General features: G+C 35.8%; 1 protein-coding gene across 1 annotated transcript; it reads left to right on the top strand.

Moving 5' to 3' along the window:
- Nucleotides 1-2,806: 2,806 nt before the first annotated feature.
- Nucleotides 2,807-17,052, top strand: LOC128551765 (uncharacterized). Its single transcript, XM_053532676.1, has 6 exons — nt 2,807-2,992; nt 11,849-11,962; nt 13,677-13,843; nt 14,743-14,848; nt 15,217-15,317; nt 16,885-17,052. The coding sequence occupies exons 2-6, from the start codon at nt 11,851-11,853 to the stop codon at nt 17,050-17,052; spliced, it is 654 nt and encodes a 217-aa protein (XP_053388651.1). The 5' UTR covers nt 2,807-2,992; nt 11,849-11,850.
- The last annotated feature ends 2,442 nt before the right edge of the window (nt 17,053-19,494 follow it).

Genomic DNA, 19,494 nt, shown 5'->3' with positions numbered 1-19,494 from the left:
ATAGTACCAATAACACGACATAAAAGTCGTGATGAACGATAAGTTTCCATGAAAAATTTTGTCATGTTGTTATTTCATTAGGAAAATGCTACCCACATGTCAAGCATAGATCTGTCATGTGATTTTAGCAAAAAAATTGCAAAGAAAGTAAGGAAAATAGCTCTGCAGAGCAAAAAAACTGAGGACTATTTGTGTCCGCCATTATGTGACTACCATTTTTTTTCACGCCATTTTTCTTGCAATGGATACAAGGGTACTGTCAAAGGCATCCAAATACCAGTAGGGCGCCACCATCTTGGACTCATGCATATTCATTACAAATAGCCTCAATGTCAATGTGTGTTCGTACGTCTTTACGCAAATCTATTGTAAAATGCATATTATCAGCAGCAGGCTGACAAGGAATAAAATTTCGTAAAGAGTACTAACTCGTGCATTGAATATTTGATACTGAAGAATAGAGATTAATATAATGACTATGCATGATCTAAAAATAGATTTCCGCCAAATAATCATGTTATGAAATAGTCGCTGGTTACGTGATGTTTTACAGCTTCGGATATATCTGTGCAATTTGCAAATGCTGAAGTTCAGGTTTGCAAATGCTTCTTTTCTTTTTTTAACCTGTCTTAAGGAAAATGAAAGTCTGTTCGTGCTTTCCTATACTAGTAATTACACTAGATATTATTTAGAGATGCATTTCTGAATATAACACACAGTTATTATTTCTATGTATAACGGCTGTGGAAGAGTATTTAGTAAACCTGACTAGAAAATTAAGCATACAAAGTAAACTATAAATGCCATTTCAAATAATGAAAATTTCATAAAAAACAAAGACAAATATCAAACAGGGAATGCCACGCACCAAAAACGCAGTTTCCTCAAAACGAAACCCACAGCACGCAGAGTGAGACGCGTGCAACACACACACACACACACGCATGCACGCACGCACGCACGCACGCACGCACGCACACACACACACACACACACACACACACACACACACACAGCCAACACATTAGGACAAAAGGAACAAACAAAGGAACACACACACACACAAAGCCAACACATCAGGACAAAACGAACAAACAAAGGAACACAGTGGGGCACCGCCTTGGAACGGTCAGTGGCAAAAACACCACTGGGAAGCTTAAACCGGTTTATGGTGCGCACCCAACCTCACTCTTACCCCCACCATGTTCCAAAGACACGGGACAGTGTAAATAAAAGTAATCCCCTCCAGGTGAATCTCTTACAAACGTAATGGAAACAAAAAGGCATGGCATGTAAAACACAAAAATGCTCCTGTATAAATATATAAAAACCAAACCTTATGAACCAAAAACGTATGTACTCAATGCCTTTTCAGAAGACAGAGCAACAAGAGAAACACCCTTAAGGGCCCGACGAAACAGGCCAGAAGACAAATATCAAAACAGTTCAGTCCTGGTACGATTTATAAACTGCTTATCATAGAGTCCTCCCCCTCATAAGACTTGAATTTTAGTTGTAATAATTTATCAGTAATTAGCCAGATTACTTTTTACATTCAGAAAAATGCTGCAGACGATTATGATCTCAAATGAGGATGACTGGACATAAATTTGGACTTGATGCAGTTTAAATTTTTTAAATCATGAAAATATGAAGTGAATAAGTCCTCAACCATTCATCAACGTTATTTCAACGTCTAACCAATCCCAATTTAGTAGTTACTCGGGTACCCGACCAACTATCAAGATATAGATATCAATCATTGACAATACAGGATCTAACAATCGATCAGCAATATTACAACCTAAATTAAACAATACTTGGTTGACTTCAGCCTGCATATATTCAGTGTTAAATCAACGTTGAAGCAATGTTGAATCATTGTTATTTCAACCTTAAAATCAACGTTGAATAATGATTGAAGCTTCAACGTTGTTTCAACTTTCAAAATCAAGTATAAATCCAACCAAAACTCAACGTTGAAGTTCAACGTTGAATCAACGTTGCTGTGTAATGGTAGCAAGAAGTATAAAATACATTTATTTTTATAGCTCTTTAATTCACAGATACCTCATACCATCAAGAAATCTAAATTATATCATCAATTTTAACATGTCCAAAACATTGCGGAATGATACTAATTTCACTTGGGTAATGATTACATTTTACTCGGACTTTATCATAGACTCCCTGTGTAAAATCTCAAACTTTTAACTAAAATAAAAATCGGTATAATATTTCAATGAAACTTCAATGTTTTGTTGTTTGTAGCATCATCTGGGGCATGTGCAGTGAAAAATCTTAATTTGATATCTAAAATAGTGTGATATTTATTTCTAAAGTCACTATATATGTTCATTGTAACAAAGAGCTATAAAAATAAATATATTTTATACTTCTTTGACTGTAAATATACCCAAGTGGAAACTGACAGTACTCGAAAATGCAGCTCTCTGATTGGTCAGTTAGAACCCCTAATGTACTGTAATGTCATGATAAAGTTGTGAATATCCGAGAACTCAATACCATATGAACTCTTTCTTTTTCCGTATAATCAGACTCTGGAATGACCTGCAATATACCATCAGGAAGGTCCAATACGTATCAGTTGTTCCAGATACCACCAAGGCCAGTGATAGTCTACAAGGCTAGGATAGTCTCATATATGTACTAACAACAGTAAAGCATGCTTTTATTTTTGTTGAAGCCAGTGTAAACAAAGGGTTTATAAAGGTATATAGGGCCGGATTACTACATCCCAAGTGGTACGGAAAAGTAAGTGTCAATCAAACGTCCCATTGTAAAAGTTAAATTTTCAAAAACATTGTTCATTTCACAATATTTTAGAATTAATTATGGACATGCCATCTATTATATTAAAATACTGAAAGGTTGGTCGTATTCAAACTGTTTCTAGACATTATTTATATATGGTTTATGAAATCAGAGCATACTGGTAAGGAAGTAGATTCCGGATAGGAGCAGTTTCCGGGTAAGTAATAGTAACTGCATTATTTCAGCATTATTCATTCAGGTAACTGATTTTTGTCATTAGAGTCACCACTCTTTTTACAGTAAGGATGTTTTTTAATAATTTTGTAAGTGATGAAATGTGAAAAAGATAGAATTAATTGATCTGTTATAGCCTGTTCATAGCAACAGTCACCACTTTTTTGTTAGTTTTGATTACAAGATGAAAATTATGTTTTTGGACACTTGTATGTGTGTGAATGACAAATCAGTTGTGCTTTTGACCATAAAATTTAGTAATAAACAGGGGTGTAAAATTCCACTCGCCCCCTCGCATTGGCGAGTTAAAGTCTGAGTAGGACAAGTGGACCTCGCTGTATACTCGACCGATTGGGCTAGTGGTTTTTTACGTCCTTACTTTAGCAAAGTTCAGAAATTACATCTCCAAAACGTCAACAAACTTTGAGATGGTTCAGTCGCTACCTGGATTGACTGGAATTTACCCGCGAATCGTAAAGATATCAAAATGTCATGCCGGTAATTTTCCATTCCACAAGCACGTGCGACCTATCGTAGTACAATGTATCTAATTTACATCGACACGTACACAAAAACCGTGCGTAGTGCATTCATTTTTTAACATTTTCGCTTCAGTTTTTCAACATCCCTTGGGAAATAATACAATTTGAATTCTATAATGATTTTAATAAGATATCGACAGAAATGTAGGCAAAATTTTATAAAAACGGTCGAATTTTCATATAATCATTTGTAAAATTTCAAACAGCGCGATCTTATTTACTTATTTCTTTCTAAAAGTAAATAAATGATGAATACTCTGGGCATAAAATTCAGACTTTTGACCAGAAAGTACAACAAACAGAATAAAAAAATCTTAAACAATGAAAAGGCAGCAGCAATTACAATACATGGAGAAAAACGATTTTTGGCAAACAGGTTTCCATTAATGCGGCAGAATAGGTTACGTGACCTCGTGAACGTAAATAGAAATGCGATTTTAAAATAAAGCAATGTGATGTCCTTGCGGTTTTTAATAAGTTTTAAATGAATCTTTGTACATGTATTTTTTGGCAGACAACAATAATGTAAATTCCTTGAGGGCAAATAGATCACAGAGGTAGGATATCCACTACTATCGTTTGAGTCATTTACCTTTTATTATATGGGATATAGCAAATTCGCTTTTGATAACAAATTAAAGAAGAAACTTTTTATTGATTTCTATTTCTCAGCAATTTTAAGAATCAGACAGTGATGTGTCACATGGCGCGAAAATATGACGTAATGTCATGACAATCTCGAGCAAAAATACCGCTTTGATCTCCACTTCAAGATACCGACACACTTCTTTTAGCTCTTTAAAGGGGTGTAAATTGATTATGAAAACAAGGTCAATTACTTAGTTTATCAACTGAATAATTACCGATAATCGTTAACGTTTTTTTCTCTCTCTTTCAACACGGGTGGATGGACGATGATTACTGTGTCCAATTTTTTTAGACACTTTTCAAAATAAATATTTTTTCGGGAAATAATAATATTGTACATACTACTCCTTTCATAAAAGTGACAGTATTAAAAGTGTCAATTATTAGGGCGAGTGGCTGTTCACTAAGGGCGAGTAGATATTACTGGCTACTAGTCCTGCAGGGCGAGTGGTGTGAAAATTTTTTTTACACCCCTGATAAAGATTTATAGGGTGTTAAAGTCATGTCCTAGATTTTGACACATAACACATTTTTCAGGTTTTTGCATAATTCGTGGGCTGAGCGCGAAACTATTGTAACTGTATATGAATAAAGAACAAGATACAATAGTTTCGCGCTCAGCCCTCAATATATGGTTTGGGAATTTAGGTTGTTTTTAGGACATATCTAGGTTTTTTGTGCAAAAGTGATCGCAGCTAATTGCATTTTTTCTGCCACATGTATTTGATTTACTTTAATATAACTTATTTATCTACAAGAAACATGAGAAAGGAAGATTTCCCTAGTTTCTTTAAGGAGATTACGCAGCCATTCAGTAAAAAAATGAAAATGAAATTTTAGACCCATTCAAATACAATGTCATGGTATGTACTTTCACTTTGAAAAACAGTGTATTAGAGATCGAATTTAACGGTCGCTAACTCGCGAAATTCGAATAAGAATAAAAAAATGCGAGTAGAAAATCATGGCACTCCAGTATTTTCGCGATCACGTTTGAACATCGGGGAATTCGCTCAAACTGTCCTTTTCTCTTTAAAAACTCCTTTGGGGCAGTTAATTGACCGATAATCATGTGACTGCTTGTAGACGCTTGTCGCTTTATACAAAAGTAATTATCGGATATCTAAGTAAGCATCTAGGCAATATTTGTTTTCATTTTGGCCTGTAATTGGTAAAGTTCTGCGGAAATGGAGAGGAAAATAGCATGTTTCTTGGTGCAAAAAGGCCCGCAGAGACCGAAAATGCTAGCAACACTTAAAACTTCAACGTCTAGCCAAAAGTCCAAAGAATCATTGAGTACTTTGGTTCGTATGTACTTTCAAAACCAGAAAGTCCACGGTCGGACCGGACCATGAACTTTTAAATGAAACCAAACAACAGAAAAACAAGTTAATAAATTTAGCACGTAAACAGCTTTAAAATAATTGCTAGTGGAACCCATCATTTTGCTAGTGGAAAAAAATGGCACTAGCAAAAATTTGCTAGTGGGAAAAAAAGTTAAATTCAATCCCTGTGTATAATTTCCAATCTGCACACTTTCCTGTCTAAAAAATCATTCAGTATTTAAGATACCCTACAAGCAAAACAATAAGCTAGGTTTAAAAAGTGAAAGCGGGCATTCCAATTTTTTTTGCGGTCACATTTTTTGGAAATCCTGAATCAAACATTATTTCTCATTGTTTTCTACTGACTATACTCATAATACTGTCCGTGAACATTTTGAAAAATGGAAATTTTTTATTATATTTCAGGAACTTAAGTCCCGCACAAACGTCAGTATGTTCGCTTACGTAGAAAACAATGAGAAATAATGTTTATAAGGCAGCTTAAACCTTCACTAAATAGAGACACATAAAAAATCATACTTCACAGAGATCTTTTACAACAATGTCATTTATTTAAGAGTGATGTCCCTTTAATCACTTTGACAAAAATGGACACCTCCATTTGTCTGGAGTGTTTTTTATTTTAACATTTAGCATGCTGGCGGCAAGTGATTCTGCCTTAGCGACCAGTGCAGACCAAGATCAGCCTGCATGTCCGTGCAGGCTGATCATGGTCTACACTGTTCGCTATTCAGTCAGTAAATTTTCAGTGAACACCCCTTCAAATAATAAATGGTATTGCCCAAATTAAATGATGGAACAGTTCATTTTAGAAATTTAGCAGGATAAAGGTTAAATGGAAAATTGACCTGTTCACACTTAATTACTAGGGCCAAAATTTACATTAGTTTGTTTGCTGTCTCCCGACCGACCCGAGAAAATCACTGCGCTCCGAATTTTTTTATTTGCCCACTGAGCAGAATATTTTTTTTATAAGTTCCAGTCTCTTTTCAGGTCAATATGAATCAAAGGTGTATTTACAGCGGGAACTGTTATTTCCTGTCCATTTCTGCTCCTGAAAAGGGTAACCTGTCTTATTCATTCAATACGCCTCACCCGATTAAACTCATAGGTGCTGCCACCGAAAACGTTATGGATGCCGCCATTTTTATTCGATGTCGCCGTGCAAAATTCATCAGTTTATTGGATGTTAATATGAAAATAGCTCAGAATCTCACGTTTCACGACTTGAAATACAGACGGTAAACAAAGATCCTGAACTCTGAGCGCTTAAATGAATTCATTGCTGACGCACGCTGTATATTTCGGCGGGAAAACAATACAGGTGCGTTTCATGTCGTAAGTTTTCTGTTTATTAAATGTGTGCATATTTTCCTCATAACATATGTAAATAGTTTCAATATTTAGAGGCTTATGTAAATTACTTTAAGTTTCAGAAATATAGATTGTTTTAGCACACAGTATTTATGGAAGGAAATTTTTAGATCAACGTCCGGAGATTGGGAGTGTGACTTTTTTCAGTGAATCCTTTTAAACTACTTTACCATGGATCCGTAGCCTCATCAGATTTCACTCTCTCTCCCCTTACATTAAGTTCGTCTGTTAAACAAACGTGAACAAAATTAAGTTATAAAAAAAAAAACTAAACCCTACGAAATGAAATACGTTTTACACTACACACATCCTACCCAGACTTAGGCCCAGCTCTCCCACATAAAATGATAACAATTTAGAATTTTAGTCATTGTTGTATAGAAGAGCAGAAAGAAGTTCAATTGTATCATTTAAAATTTAGATTTTTTTCAAATATTCGCAAAAGTATCAACAAAGCAGATGTAAAATGACATAAGATATCTTTTCATATTTTATTCATTTATCTTCATGAGAAATATAAAATAATTAGTTATAAGCAGCTTTGGAATAAAAAAAAAAAATATGCCTACCTACCTACCCAGCTTCACAGAGTAGGCTCGGGAGACATCAAACAAAGACTTTTTTAAATGTGACCTACGGTAAGTATCGTATTCTCAAAAAAAAAAAAAAAAATACGCAAGCACCATAGCTCCTGTAAAAGTTTAAATGTTAGAATATATATTATCAGTGTATGATGTTCCTATGCATGACATATAGTTCGAATGCATAGCAAACATGGAATAAAAACACCTCAGATTTGTTTATAAACGCATTTACTATGCTTAACTTCTCATACTTCCTGTCTATTATATGATGTCTATTGTGAGAAAACTAAAGTTAAATTAGGAACACTGGATCTTCTTCAAAAATGACACCTAAAACACTGATGCAATATTTAAGATTTGGTGTTCTCAATTGAAAAACACTGTGTTACGTATTAAACAAACAAATTTTCTTTTAATTTTTTATGGTTTCAATGGATTTTATCTCACCTGAGCACAAAATGCTCGGGATGAGCTGTTGTGATCACTCGCTGTCTGTCATCTGCTCATCCACAGTTTTCTTGACATCTGGATGCTCCTTCAATGGATGATCCTAACTCAAAGTGTTTCAAAGAATTCCGTTCCTGGTTGTCATTGCAAAAAATCTTCTTATCTGAAGCTGCAAGACACAGAGCTTAGTTATTTGGTATGTAGAATAGTTTAGTATTCTTCTACCAAGTTTGTTTAAATTATGTCTGCAGGTTAAAAATTAGCCCCTTCCTGGGGTTCACTGGTTTTACATAGACTTATACATTTGTATTAGAAAATACTTATCTTAAACCTTGAGGCCCACAGCTTATTTATTTGGTAAGTAGAATCATTTGGTATGCTTCTACCAAGTTTGTTCAAATTATGTCTGTGGTGTAAAAATTAGCCCCCTCCTTGCATTCACTGGTTTTACATAGATTTACTTGGAAAATATTTAAAAATCTTATCTAAAACCTGGGGGCCTATATATTTTGCATAAGCCATATAGCATTGTGGAAAGGCCCTTAACCAAGAACTTATATACCCATTTAAGGTGAGCAATGTAGTGTTACCGAATTCTTTACACCAGTTTACCCATGCAACATCTTGCAAAAAAAGCAATCACGTCACATGCAAAATCATGACAGTACAGTACATGTATTTATATTGGGGAAAAAAGCTAAATAATTCTTTGAGATTTCTAGATTTGATTTGATTTACATTTTATGTTTTGTTGGTATTTACGTTACTTAGATACCTTTATTGATGGATATTTTGGAAATAATTTCAAATTATTTATCATTCATATTCTTTCACATTAAGTATAGTTCTGTTAAGTGAAAATTATAAGACGAAAATCCCATGGTTCCTGCCTTCGTGACCAGTATAGATCATGATCAGCCTGCACATCCATGCAGTCTGATCATGATCTGCACTGTTCGCTAATCAGCAAGTACCGTTTTGGTAAGCATCCCTTTTAACAATTAATGGTACTGTCCAAATTGGAAGATGGACAAGTTCATTATAGAAATTTAGTTTTAAATATAATTGATTGCTACTTTGTTATATTTCAATAAACCACTGAAAAACATCAAACAAGTTTCTAAATTCTCCTTGAAATTGCTATCCGATGTCAGGTGTAGATCCACAGTGAAGCAAAAACGGCAGCCAACCTACATAAACCATGAAAATTCCAATCTAAAACAGATGAAAAATAGGTCTTTCTTTATAAATGCAAACTTGTCTGTGCAGATCATGAGATGCTTTTGAACTATATTAGTATAAGTTACTGAAAAACATGTACCACAATGATTTAATAGTTTCTGTAACTTTTAACAGGAAGTTTATATACTACTTGTAGAAAGTAATATTACGACTTTTGTACCATTGAATACTGTTTGTATTTTTAGCTCACCTGTCACATAGTGACAGGGTGAGCTGTTGTGATCGCCCTTGGTCCGTCGTCCGTCCGTCCACAATTTCTTGGGAACACGATAGAGACCACATTTTGCAAGCAATTTTAATCAAACTTGTACAAAACTTGTATTGGCATGATATCTTGGTTCCCTGTGACAACTGGCCAGATCCCATCATGGGTTCTAGAGTTATTGCCCTTTAAAGGGCCAAAATTTGTGTGCGTGCGTGCGTCAACAATTTCTTGTCTGCACGATAGTGGTTTCATTTATGATTTTAATTTAACCAAACTTGCACACAACTTGTATCACCATAAGATCTCGGTTCCTTTCTTGAACTGGCTAGATTCCTTTATTGGTTCCAGAGTTATGGCCCCTGAAAATGCCAAAATTAGCTATTTTGACCTTGCCTGCGCAATAGCAGCTTCATTTATGATTTTATTTTAATCAAACTTGCACACAGCTTGTATCACCATAAAATCTTGGTTCCTTTCTTGAACTTGCCAGATGCCTTTATGGGTTCCAGAGTGATGGCCCCTGAAAGGGCCAGAATTAGCTATTTTGACCTAGTCTGCACAATAGCAGCTTCATTTATGATTTGAATTTACCGGTAATCAAACTTGCACAAAACTTGTGTCACCATAAGATCTCGATTGCTTTCTTGAACCAGCCAGATCCCATAATGGGTTCCAGAGTTATGGCCCCTGAAAGGGCCAGAGTTAGCTATTTTGACCTTGTCTGCACAATAGCAGCTTCATTTATGATTTGATTTCAACCAAATTTGCACACAACTTGTATCACCATAAGATCTCTGTTTCTTTCTTGAACTGGCCAGATTCCATTACGAGTTCCAGAGTTTAATGGCCCCTGATAAGGCCAGAATTAGCTATTTTGACCTTGTCTGCACAATAGCAGCTTCATTTCTGATTTGAATTTAATCAAACTTTCACACAATTTGAGTCACCATAAGATCTTGGTCCCTTTTTTGAACCGGCCAGATCCCATTATGGATTCCAGAGTTATGGCCCCTGAAAGGGCCAAAGTTAGCTATTTTGACCTTGTCTGTACAATCGCAGCTTCATTTATGACTTGATTTTAACCAAACTTGCACACAGCTTTTATCACCATAAGATCTCAATGCCTATTTATACGCCCAAAGGGACGTGTTATGTTATCGCCTCGGTGTCCGTCTGTCTGTCTGTATGTTGGTTAGCAATTTCCCTTCTGCTCTGTAACTCTTGAACTCTTTGAAGGATTTCTAAGAAACCTGACACAAATGTTCACCTCATTAAAACGACGTGCAGAGCACATGTTTCGGATGACTCACTTCAAGGTCAAGGTCACACTTAGATTTGTGTGTATATTGCTCTGCATTTGCGTTGCATTGCAGTTCTTTTGTTTTTATTTGGCAGATCCTTCTTTTGTTCACTTACAGTAATTTTTTAAATTATTTCCCTTTTATGTTACTATAAATAGCTTCTTGTCCTTAAGTGCAATGATAACAGGTGAGCGATATAGGGCCATTATGGCCCTCTTGTTTATAATCCTGTCTCTGAAAGAGCGGGGCATATTATGTGAACACCAGTGGCAGGCGGCAGGTGGGAAGCGGTCGGTGTCCAAAGCATGTCCACTCTCTAAGTCGAATAGTTTTCATCCGATCTTCACCAAACTTGCTGACAGTGTTTGTGGGCATAATATCTTGGCCAAGTTCGATAACCATCCAAATTGCCCCAGGCACTCTTGGATTAATGGCCCTTGAATTACACGAAAAACTGCGAATTTAGCCTTGTCCACTCTCTTAAGTCAAACAGTTTTCATCTGATCTTCACCAGACTTGCTGACAATGTTTGTGGGGATAATATCTCGGCCATCTTCAATAACCACCCAAATCGCCCCAGGCACACTCGGATTATGGCCCTTGAATTACTCGAAAAACTGCAAATTTAGCCTTGTTCATCCGACGGGCGTATTTTGTGACAGTCTGGCACTCTTGTTTTAAAATGTTGATACGTGTATGATTTTATGGTTTTATTACTCTCTTAATATTCTGCTGAAGGGTGATTCTTGCCTTGTTTTTTTTTTTTAATATGGTATGTTTATTTTTGTAAAAGTGTGATATAATTAAGTAAAATGTATGCAAGGATGAGACATACATAGACAAACATTTAATAAGATAAATACACTGTTGACCTTGGGCAATTGGTGAAAAGTAGGAATTAGAACTACAGTGATAACTTGGGCACTGATACTAGGGTTGACTTGAATAATTCATGTTGTCCCTGTCTGCTTTTTCTTAAAATTTCTATTATGTTGGTTACTTGAATCTCTTGATAACTTGGGCATTTTACTCATTCCCTTATGACTTCCAGCATTTGGTATTTTAGATTTAAAGTATTCTATTTTTTTCTCAAAAACATGACTGCATGTGAATATATTAAGTAACTGTTTTTGTTGTTGTAAATTTTCAGATATGGCATTGCAATGGTCAAATGTGTCTGTTAAGATTGGAGGGAAAAAGATTTTGCACAGTGTCAGTGGCACAGTGGCACCTGGCGAACTGCTGTCTATTATGGCACCCAGTGGTAATTGTACAATTGATCTTTCTTGTTAAACTATGTGATAAAATATGGCTGCGTTGACAAGTGTAAAATGTGAAATATGTTCCAATGGAGAAGTGATGGTTCAACCATCATGAGTTGTAGCAACTTGTCTACAACTTTTACTTTTAAAACCATTTGTCTACCCTTCTCAGGTTCATGTGAGGAGGTTACCAGTTACTATGGAGAACAAGTTAGTCTGTATCTGAGTCTATGCATAAAAGAAGAGAAGCTGAGTGCTGTCTATTTATCTATTGTTCATGTTAGAGATATACAGTGAAACACTTTGAAAACTTCTTCTCGTAAACAGCTTGATAGATCTTCATCAGACTAACTGAGACTGTAGCAGACTGCCTAGGTAGCCTTGTGCTAGAGCACCCGCTTCAATTGCGGGAGGTCGTGGGTTCGATTCCTTGTTGCGTCATACCAAAGATGTGAAAAATAGTACTAGTTAGTAGCTTTCTTGCTTGGCACTCGGCATTAAAGAGGATAGTGCTAGGACTGGTCAGCCCTTGTCAGTATAATGTGACTTTGTGGGATATCATGTTACATGTCTGCATGATATTCCAGTGAGGCAGCACTATAAAGTTTGGCATCGTACTCAACAAGTAGACACTGTCGTTTATATGACTGAAAAATTGTCGAAAAAGATGTTAAACCACACACACACACAACTCTGTAGCACCATTATAGGGTGTTTTTCCCATTTCTTTTTCAAAGGGACACTTGCCCCCTTATAGTGGCCGCTTGAGGTTAAAATAGAAAAATAACTTTTAAACAATTCATTTTTAGGTCCATTCTCAAATTTATTCAAAATGGAGCACTTGGCCCACTTTAGGGGCAGCTACAGCTAAAAATAGAAAACCCTTTCTTCTAATGAACTGCTTGATGGAAATAAATTGAGAAGTTTGGCATAAATGTATATATGACACTGAAAAACGATAAAGTGAATGAAAACAACCCTTATCATGCTGGACAAGATTGATTCTGCCTTTGCGACCAGTGTAGATCATGATCAGCCTGCACATCCGTGCAGTCTGATCATGATATGCACTGTTCACCAATCAGGCAGTATCTTTTTGGTACACACCCCTTTTAACAGTTAATGGCACTGTCCCAGTTGAAAGATGGAAAAGTTCATTTTAGAAATTCAGCAGAGTAAGGGATATGTAATAGATATTGGAAAAATGGCAAGAAATTGTTGATATCTCTATTATTTCCAAAGCACTCCCAACAATTACTCCATTCTGGACAATATATTTGGTCATTTATTAGGATACATTGCAAAAATATTATGTCAGTAAGTCTGTACTACTGGTCTCTTTCACAATTCCCATATTTATGGATTTTTTGTCTAAAATGTGTGAACGAGTCACTTTAAGCCATGACATACAATTGGACATAAAATTATATAGTTAACACAATTACAAGATTGGATTTGAAAAACGAAGCCAAATTATACATAATATAAACAAGTATTTCTGTATAACAGAAAAATGATATAGTACACAAGGTGAATGGATTTTATTGTAAAGTCAGTCCCTGAAATTAATTCCTAAATTTGCTAATGAATACATGAAATTCCCATCTTCTTCCAGGTTTTAAAAATTTCGAATGCATGTTCCAGCAAAATGTCTTTTTTAGCACAAATCATGAAATTTAAGGCCTGATTTCACAGAAGTTTGTCAATATTTTTCAGGAGCTGGAAAAACTACACTGCTAAATACCCTGAATGGACGCATTTCATACAGTGGTGAAATCTGTGTGGGGAATACGCCTCTGAATAAATCATTACGAAGACGAATGTGCTATGTTCTGCAACAGGACTACTTCTTTGCAAATTTGACTTTAAAAGAAACCTTGGAGGTAAAAGACAGTTTTGAAGAAGTTTACATTACGTTAAAACAACAATGGTGAGATATAGTAACTCTGTATAATTTATCTATGGGCATAAATTTGAGATTGACCAAAAGCAAAGCTACATTCTGCAACTTGTCTCCAAACAAAGTTTTTTAGCCTCAGGTTCAGGATCTGAGGTTTTAACCTTCAACAAGCTAGCAGCAAGTGATTTTGCCTTTGCGACCAGTGCAGACTAAGATCAGGCAGCACATCCATGCAGGCTGATCGTGGTCTGCACTGTTCGCTATTCAGTCAGTAAATTTTCAGTGAACACCCCTTTGAATAATAAGTGGTGCTGCCCAAATTGAATGATGGACAAGTCCATTTTAAAAATTTAGTTTGGAGACCAGTCTCAGCATCCCACTTTGTCATTGGTTAGATTCAAAACTGAATTCGAAATAAACCAATCAGATACTAGAGATTTGAAACCAGTCACCAAACACAGTTTTATAACCCCAGACTCTGATTCTGCTTTAATTAAGATCTCAGACTGAGAATTGTTCTGGCTGTAATTTTAAATGTATAGGTTTGAATTGTCTCAGCTGAACTTAATTGATTGTTCGTTTAATTTGAGATTTCTTTCTTTAATAAGCATCAGCAGTTTGCCCATGTTTTAAGTGATAGACTTTACCTTTAGCCTGCTGGCGGGGAATATTTCTGCCTTTGTGACCAGTGCAGACCAAGATCAGCCTGTACATCCGTGCAGGCTGATCATGGTCTGTACTGTTCGCTATTCAGTCAGTAAATTTTCTGAAAACATTCCTTGAAATAATAAATGGTATTGCCCAAATTGAATGATGGACCAGTCCATTTTAGAAATTCAGCAGGGTAAAAGGTTAAAATATGATTGCCTGAATATATTACAGTTTACAGCAATGATAAGATTGCCAGATGAATTGTCAGTTGAAGAAAAAAATGTGAGACTCCAGTCTGTGATAGATGCATTAGATTTAAACAAGTGTCTAGATACAGGTAAGTCAGTATACAAGTATTCACTTTTTTGCCCTGGCATGTTAGAATATTAGTAGAAGGTTGTTGAATCGGAGAGTTTTCTGTATCCTGCACTATCCTTCAAAACCTAAAGTAATCAGAATTCTTTTAGATGTGTCCCCCATCAGGGCAGTTGTAGGTGCTAGTAAACATAAACTTAGACCTTTAAATTTTGTTGAAACCATGGCTGCTATTGTTCACAGGTTTTGATTTGGTCTTAAATCTGGCTTTTTTCTGTCTGCATTAGTAGGGGTAATTTTGATGAAAATAAGTTAACAAGATCTAGTCATAACCTGTTTAAAATCCTAGATGCACCAGATTTTTTATTTCTTATTTTTATAATTTTGCAGAGATGGGAGGTATTTTCACACCTGGACTATCTGGAGGGGAGATGAAGAGAGCCAGTATTGCTTGTGAATTAATACGGGACCCAGACATTATATTTCTTGATGTGGGTTGCTTTTAGGTCATTTTAAACTTCTTTTTATTAGCTCATCTGATTTTTTTGAAAAAAAATGACGAGTTATTGTCATCACTTGATCTGCGTCAGCATCTGCGCCGGCCTTGCCTGGTTCAGTTTTATGTTTAGGTCAGCTTTTCTCCTAAACTATCAAAGCTATTGCTCTGAAACTTGCAACACTTGTTCACCATCATAAGCTGACCCTGTATAGCAAGAAACATAACTCCATCCAGCTTTTTGCAAGATTTATGGCCCCTTTTGTACTTAGAAAATGTCAGATTTCTTGGTTAAGTTTTATGTTTATGTCAACTTTTTCTCTTAAACTATCAAAGCTATTGCTTTGAAACTTGCAACACTTGTTCACCATCATAAGCTGACCCTGTACATCAAGAAACATAACTCCATCCTGCTTTTTGCAAGAATTATTGCCCCTTTTGGACTTAGAAAATCAGTTTTCTTGGTTAAGTTTTATGTTTAGGTCAGCTTTTCTCCTAAACTATCAAAGCTATTGCTTTAAAACTTGCAACACTTGTTCACCATCATAAGCTGACCATGTACAGCAAGAAACGTAACTCCATCCTGCGTTTTGCAAGATTTATTGCCCCTTTTGGACTTAGAAAATATCAGATTTCTTGGTTGAATTTTATGTTTAGGTCAACTTTTTCTCTTAAACTATCAAAGCTATTGCTTTGAAACTTGCAACACTTGTTCACCATCATAAGCTGACCCTGTACAGCAAGCAACATAACTCCATCCTGCTTTTTGCAATAATTATTGCCCCTTTTGGACTTAGAAAATCATTTTCTTGGTTGAGTATTATGTTTAAGTCAACTTTTCTCATAAACTATCAAAGCTGTTGCTTTAAAACTTGCAACAGTTTTTCACCATCATAAGCGGACGCTGTAAAACAAGACATCAAGAAACATAACTCTATCCTGCTTTTTGCAAGAATGATGGCCCTTTTTAGACTTAGAAAATCATGGGTAGGACAATATTTCTATTATACAAAAAAATCAGATGAGCGTCAGCACCTGCAAGGCAGTGCTCTTGTTAAATACATTTTTGGCCTAGGAGTAGGTAGACACTTATATCTTAGGCGTATGGTTAAGGTATATAGATTCCTTCTGTTTTAAACTAAAAGAAATCTGTGTGACTAGCACACCAGACAGCTTTTCTTAATACAGTGAAACACTGCTTAATCAAGCATCAATGGCTGAAACACTAGGTCAAACCTAAGTAATTTATATAGTCCCAGCAGTTTTCCATATATTTTCTATGTTTGGAGCGCTCAGTACCCTTGATAACTCATTTTGTTCATCCTTTTGTGGCTTTGAGCAATCAGTGCTTTACTATATTTTAAATATTGCCTAGAACTTACTGATTACAATCAAAAAACAATATTTTGAAATGAATCTAGAGTTGTGCCAAGTTAAAATCTATCCCTGTTACTTGTATAAGTCATTTTACATTGCTTTTCAAATGGCATTAAAGAAGAGTCAATAACTGTTTGCATACTGTATAAAAACAGCATTATGTATATGTTTTTGATACTTTACAGGAACCAACTACTGGTTTAGACTCGAGTACGACCACCAGTTTGATATCACTGTTGAAGACGTATGCAGCAGAATGCAGCAAGTCAGTTATAGCCTCAATACACCAACCTTCATCGCAGAATTTCTTTCAGTTTGATAAACTCATGTTACTAACTGGAGGGCAGGTTTGAAAGTTTTGAATGAACATTAATTAGGTCTTAAGAACTACTTTAATATGGATTACACTTTCTTTGCCTTTACATAATTATCCCCCCTCCCCACCCACTCCCCCTGAAAAGCTAAGGGGGATATGGCAAAGTGTCCAGTTATAACAGTTGTGTGGAGTATAACTGCAAAACTGTTAAAGGGCATTTGTTTTAACAATGACAAAGGCCATTTAGAGGAAGTGCCGTGTGCCACAATCTTTCTTTCATCTTGTAGTATCTACCTGTATAATGTTACTCATAGCACCTTCTCTGGAGCATTAAACCAAACCTTTTAAAGGATAAAACTTTACACAATGGCATTGGCCTTTGAGGGAAAGTGAAGTGTACAAGAACTATCTCGCTTAATTTTTTTAAGGTAACACCCTTTATTTAATTTACTCATTACACTTTGTTGGAGCAATAAAAACTGTTTTAGAGATTCTGTTATAACTATTGCAATGACAGAGGGACCATAGAGAAGAAGTGTAAATGTACAAGAACCAAAAGTACTTTCTTGTGCTTTTTTAATTGTCTCCCTGTATTTAATTTTCTCTTAACACTCTTGTTTAGAGCAGAACTTTGGAATAATTCAAGGAATTCTGTTATAATTTTACAGAATGAAAGAGGCCCTTGAGAGGATGCTGTGTATAAGAATCAGATTTTTTTTTTTTTTACTTGGGGCCTCCATGACCAAGTGGTTAACATGTCTGATTACGAATCATTTACCCCTCATCAATGTAAGTTCAAAACCTTGCTTCTGGTGTAGAATTCTTCATTCCAGCAGGCTAACGTAAGATAAGTGGTTGTATGCAGGTGGCTGCCCATGTGTGAAACAATGCCTGGAGGGGTGCCAGAGGTTTTCCTTCAGCATCAAACTCTGGAAAAAGTCACCATATGACATAAATTGTGTCAGTGTGACACTAAACACAAACAAACAAACAAAAAAAAAACCCCAAAAAATGTTGCTTTTTAGCTCAACTATTCAAAGAATAGGGGAGCTATCCTACTCGCCCTGGCATTGGCGTGAGCGTTAGCGTGAGCGTCACACAAATGTTAAAGTTTGCGTACCACCCGAAATATTTTCAAAGTCCATTGAGATATTGCTTTCATATTTAGCATACTCATTTACCATCATGACTCCAATCTGTAAAAAGGAGGAGGCAACTCTATCAAGCATTTTGACTGAATTATGGCCCCTTTTTGACTTAGAATAAATGTTAAAGTTTGCGTACCACCCGAAATATTTTCAAAGTCCATTGAGATATTGCTTTCATATTTTGCATACTTGTTTACCGTCATGACCCCAGTCTGTTAAAAAGAGGAGGCAACTCTATCAAGCATTTTGACTGAATTATGGCCCCTTTTCGACTTAGAATAAATGTTAAAGTTTGCGTACCACCCTAAATATTTTCAAAGTCCATTGAGATATTGCTTTCATATTTTGCATACTTGTTTACCATCATGACCCCAGTCTGTAAAAAGGAGGAGGCAACTCTATCGAGCATTTTGACTGAATTATGGCTCCTTTTCGACTTAGAATAAATGTTAAAGTTTGCGTACCACTCCAAATGTTTTCTAAGTCCATTGAGATATTGCTTTCATATTTTGCATACTTGTTTACCATCATGACTCCAGTCTGTAAAAAGGAGGAGGCAACTCTATCAAGCATTTTGACTGAATTATGGTCCCTTTTCGACTTAGAATATGCTTATCGTAATGTTAAAGTTTTACTCATAGCTTATATTATACTGACAGCTCTTGCTAAATTAATCTCCCTATTGTAAATTTACTTGAAACCTTCAGCTTAATGATCATTGTAAGGTACAGCTAAAGAACTGCATTGTGTATAAACAAAAACTCTTGCAAACACTGAAGTAGTAGTTGTCTTGATAACACATTTTCTTCTCTAACCAGATATTTGCCAGTTTTTAGCTCACCTGTCACAAAGTGACAAGGTGAGCTTTTGTGATCGCGCGGTGTCCGTCGTCCGTCCGTGCGTCCGTAAACTTTTGCTTGTAACCACTCTAGAGGTCACATTTTTCAAGGGATCTTTATGAAAATTGGTCAGAATGTTCATCTTGATGATATCTAGGTCAAGTTCGAAACTGGGTCACGTGCCGTCAAAAACTAGGTCAGTAGGTCTAAAAATAGAAAAACCTTGTGACCTCTCTAGAGGCCATATATTTCACAAGATCTTCATGAAAATTGGTCAGAATGTTCAACTTGATGATATCTAGGTCAAGTTCGAAACTGGGTCACGTGCCTTCAAAAACTAGGTCAGTTGGTCTAAAAATAGAAAAACCTTGTGACCTCTCTAGAGGCCATATATTTCATAAGATCTTCATGAAAATTGGTCAGAACGTTCACCTTGATGATATCTAGGTCAAGTTCGAAATTGGGTCACGTGCCGTCAAAAACTAGGTCAGT

This window comes from Mercenaria mercenaria, unplaced genomic scaffold, assembly GCF_021730395.1.
Source record: "Mercenaria mercenaria strain notata unplaced genomic scaffold, MADL_Memer_1 contig_1645, whole genome shotgun sequence".
Classification (NCBI taxonomy): domain Eukaryota; kingdom Metazoa; phylum Mollusca; class Bivalvia; order Venerida; family Veneridae; genus Mercenaria; species Mercenaria mercenaria.
The sequence above is the reverse complement of the archived record's forward strand: the minus strand, read 5'-3'. Positions and strand labels throughout refer to the sequence as shown.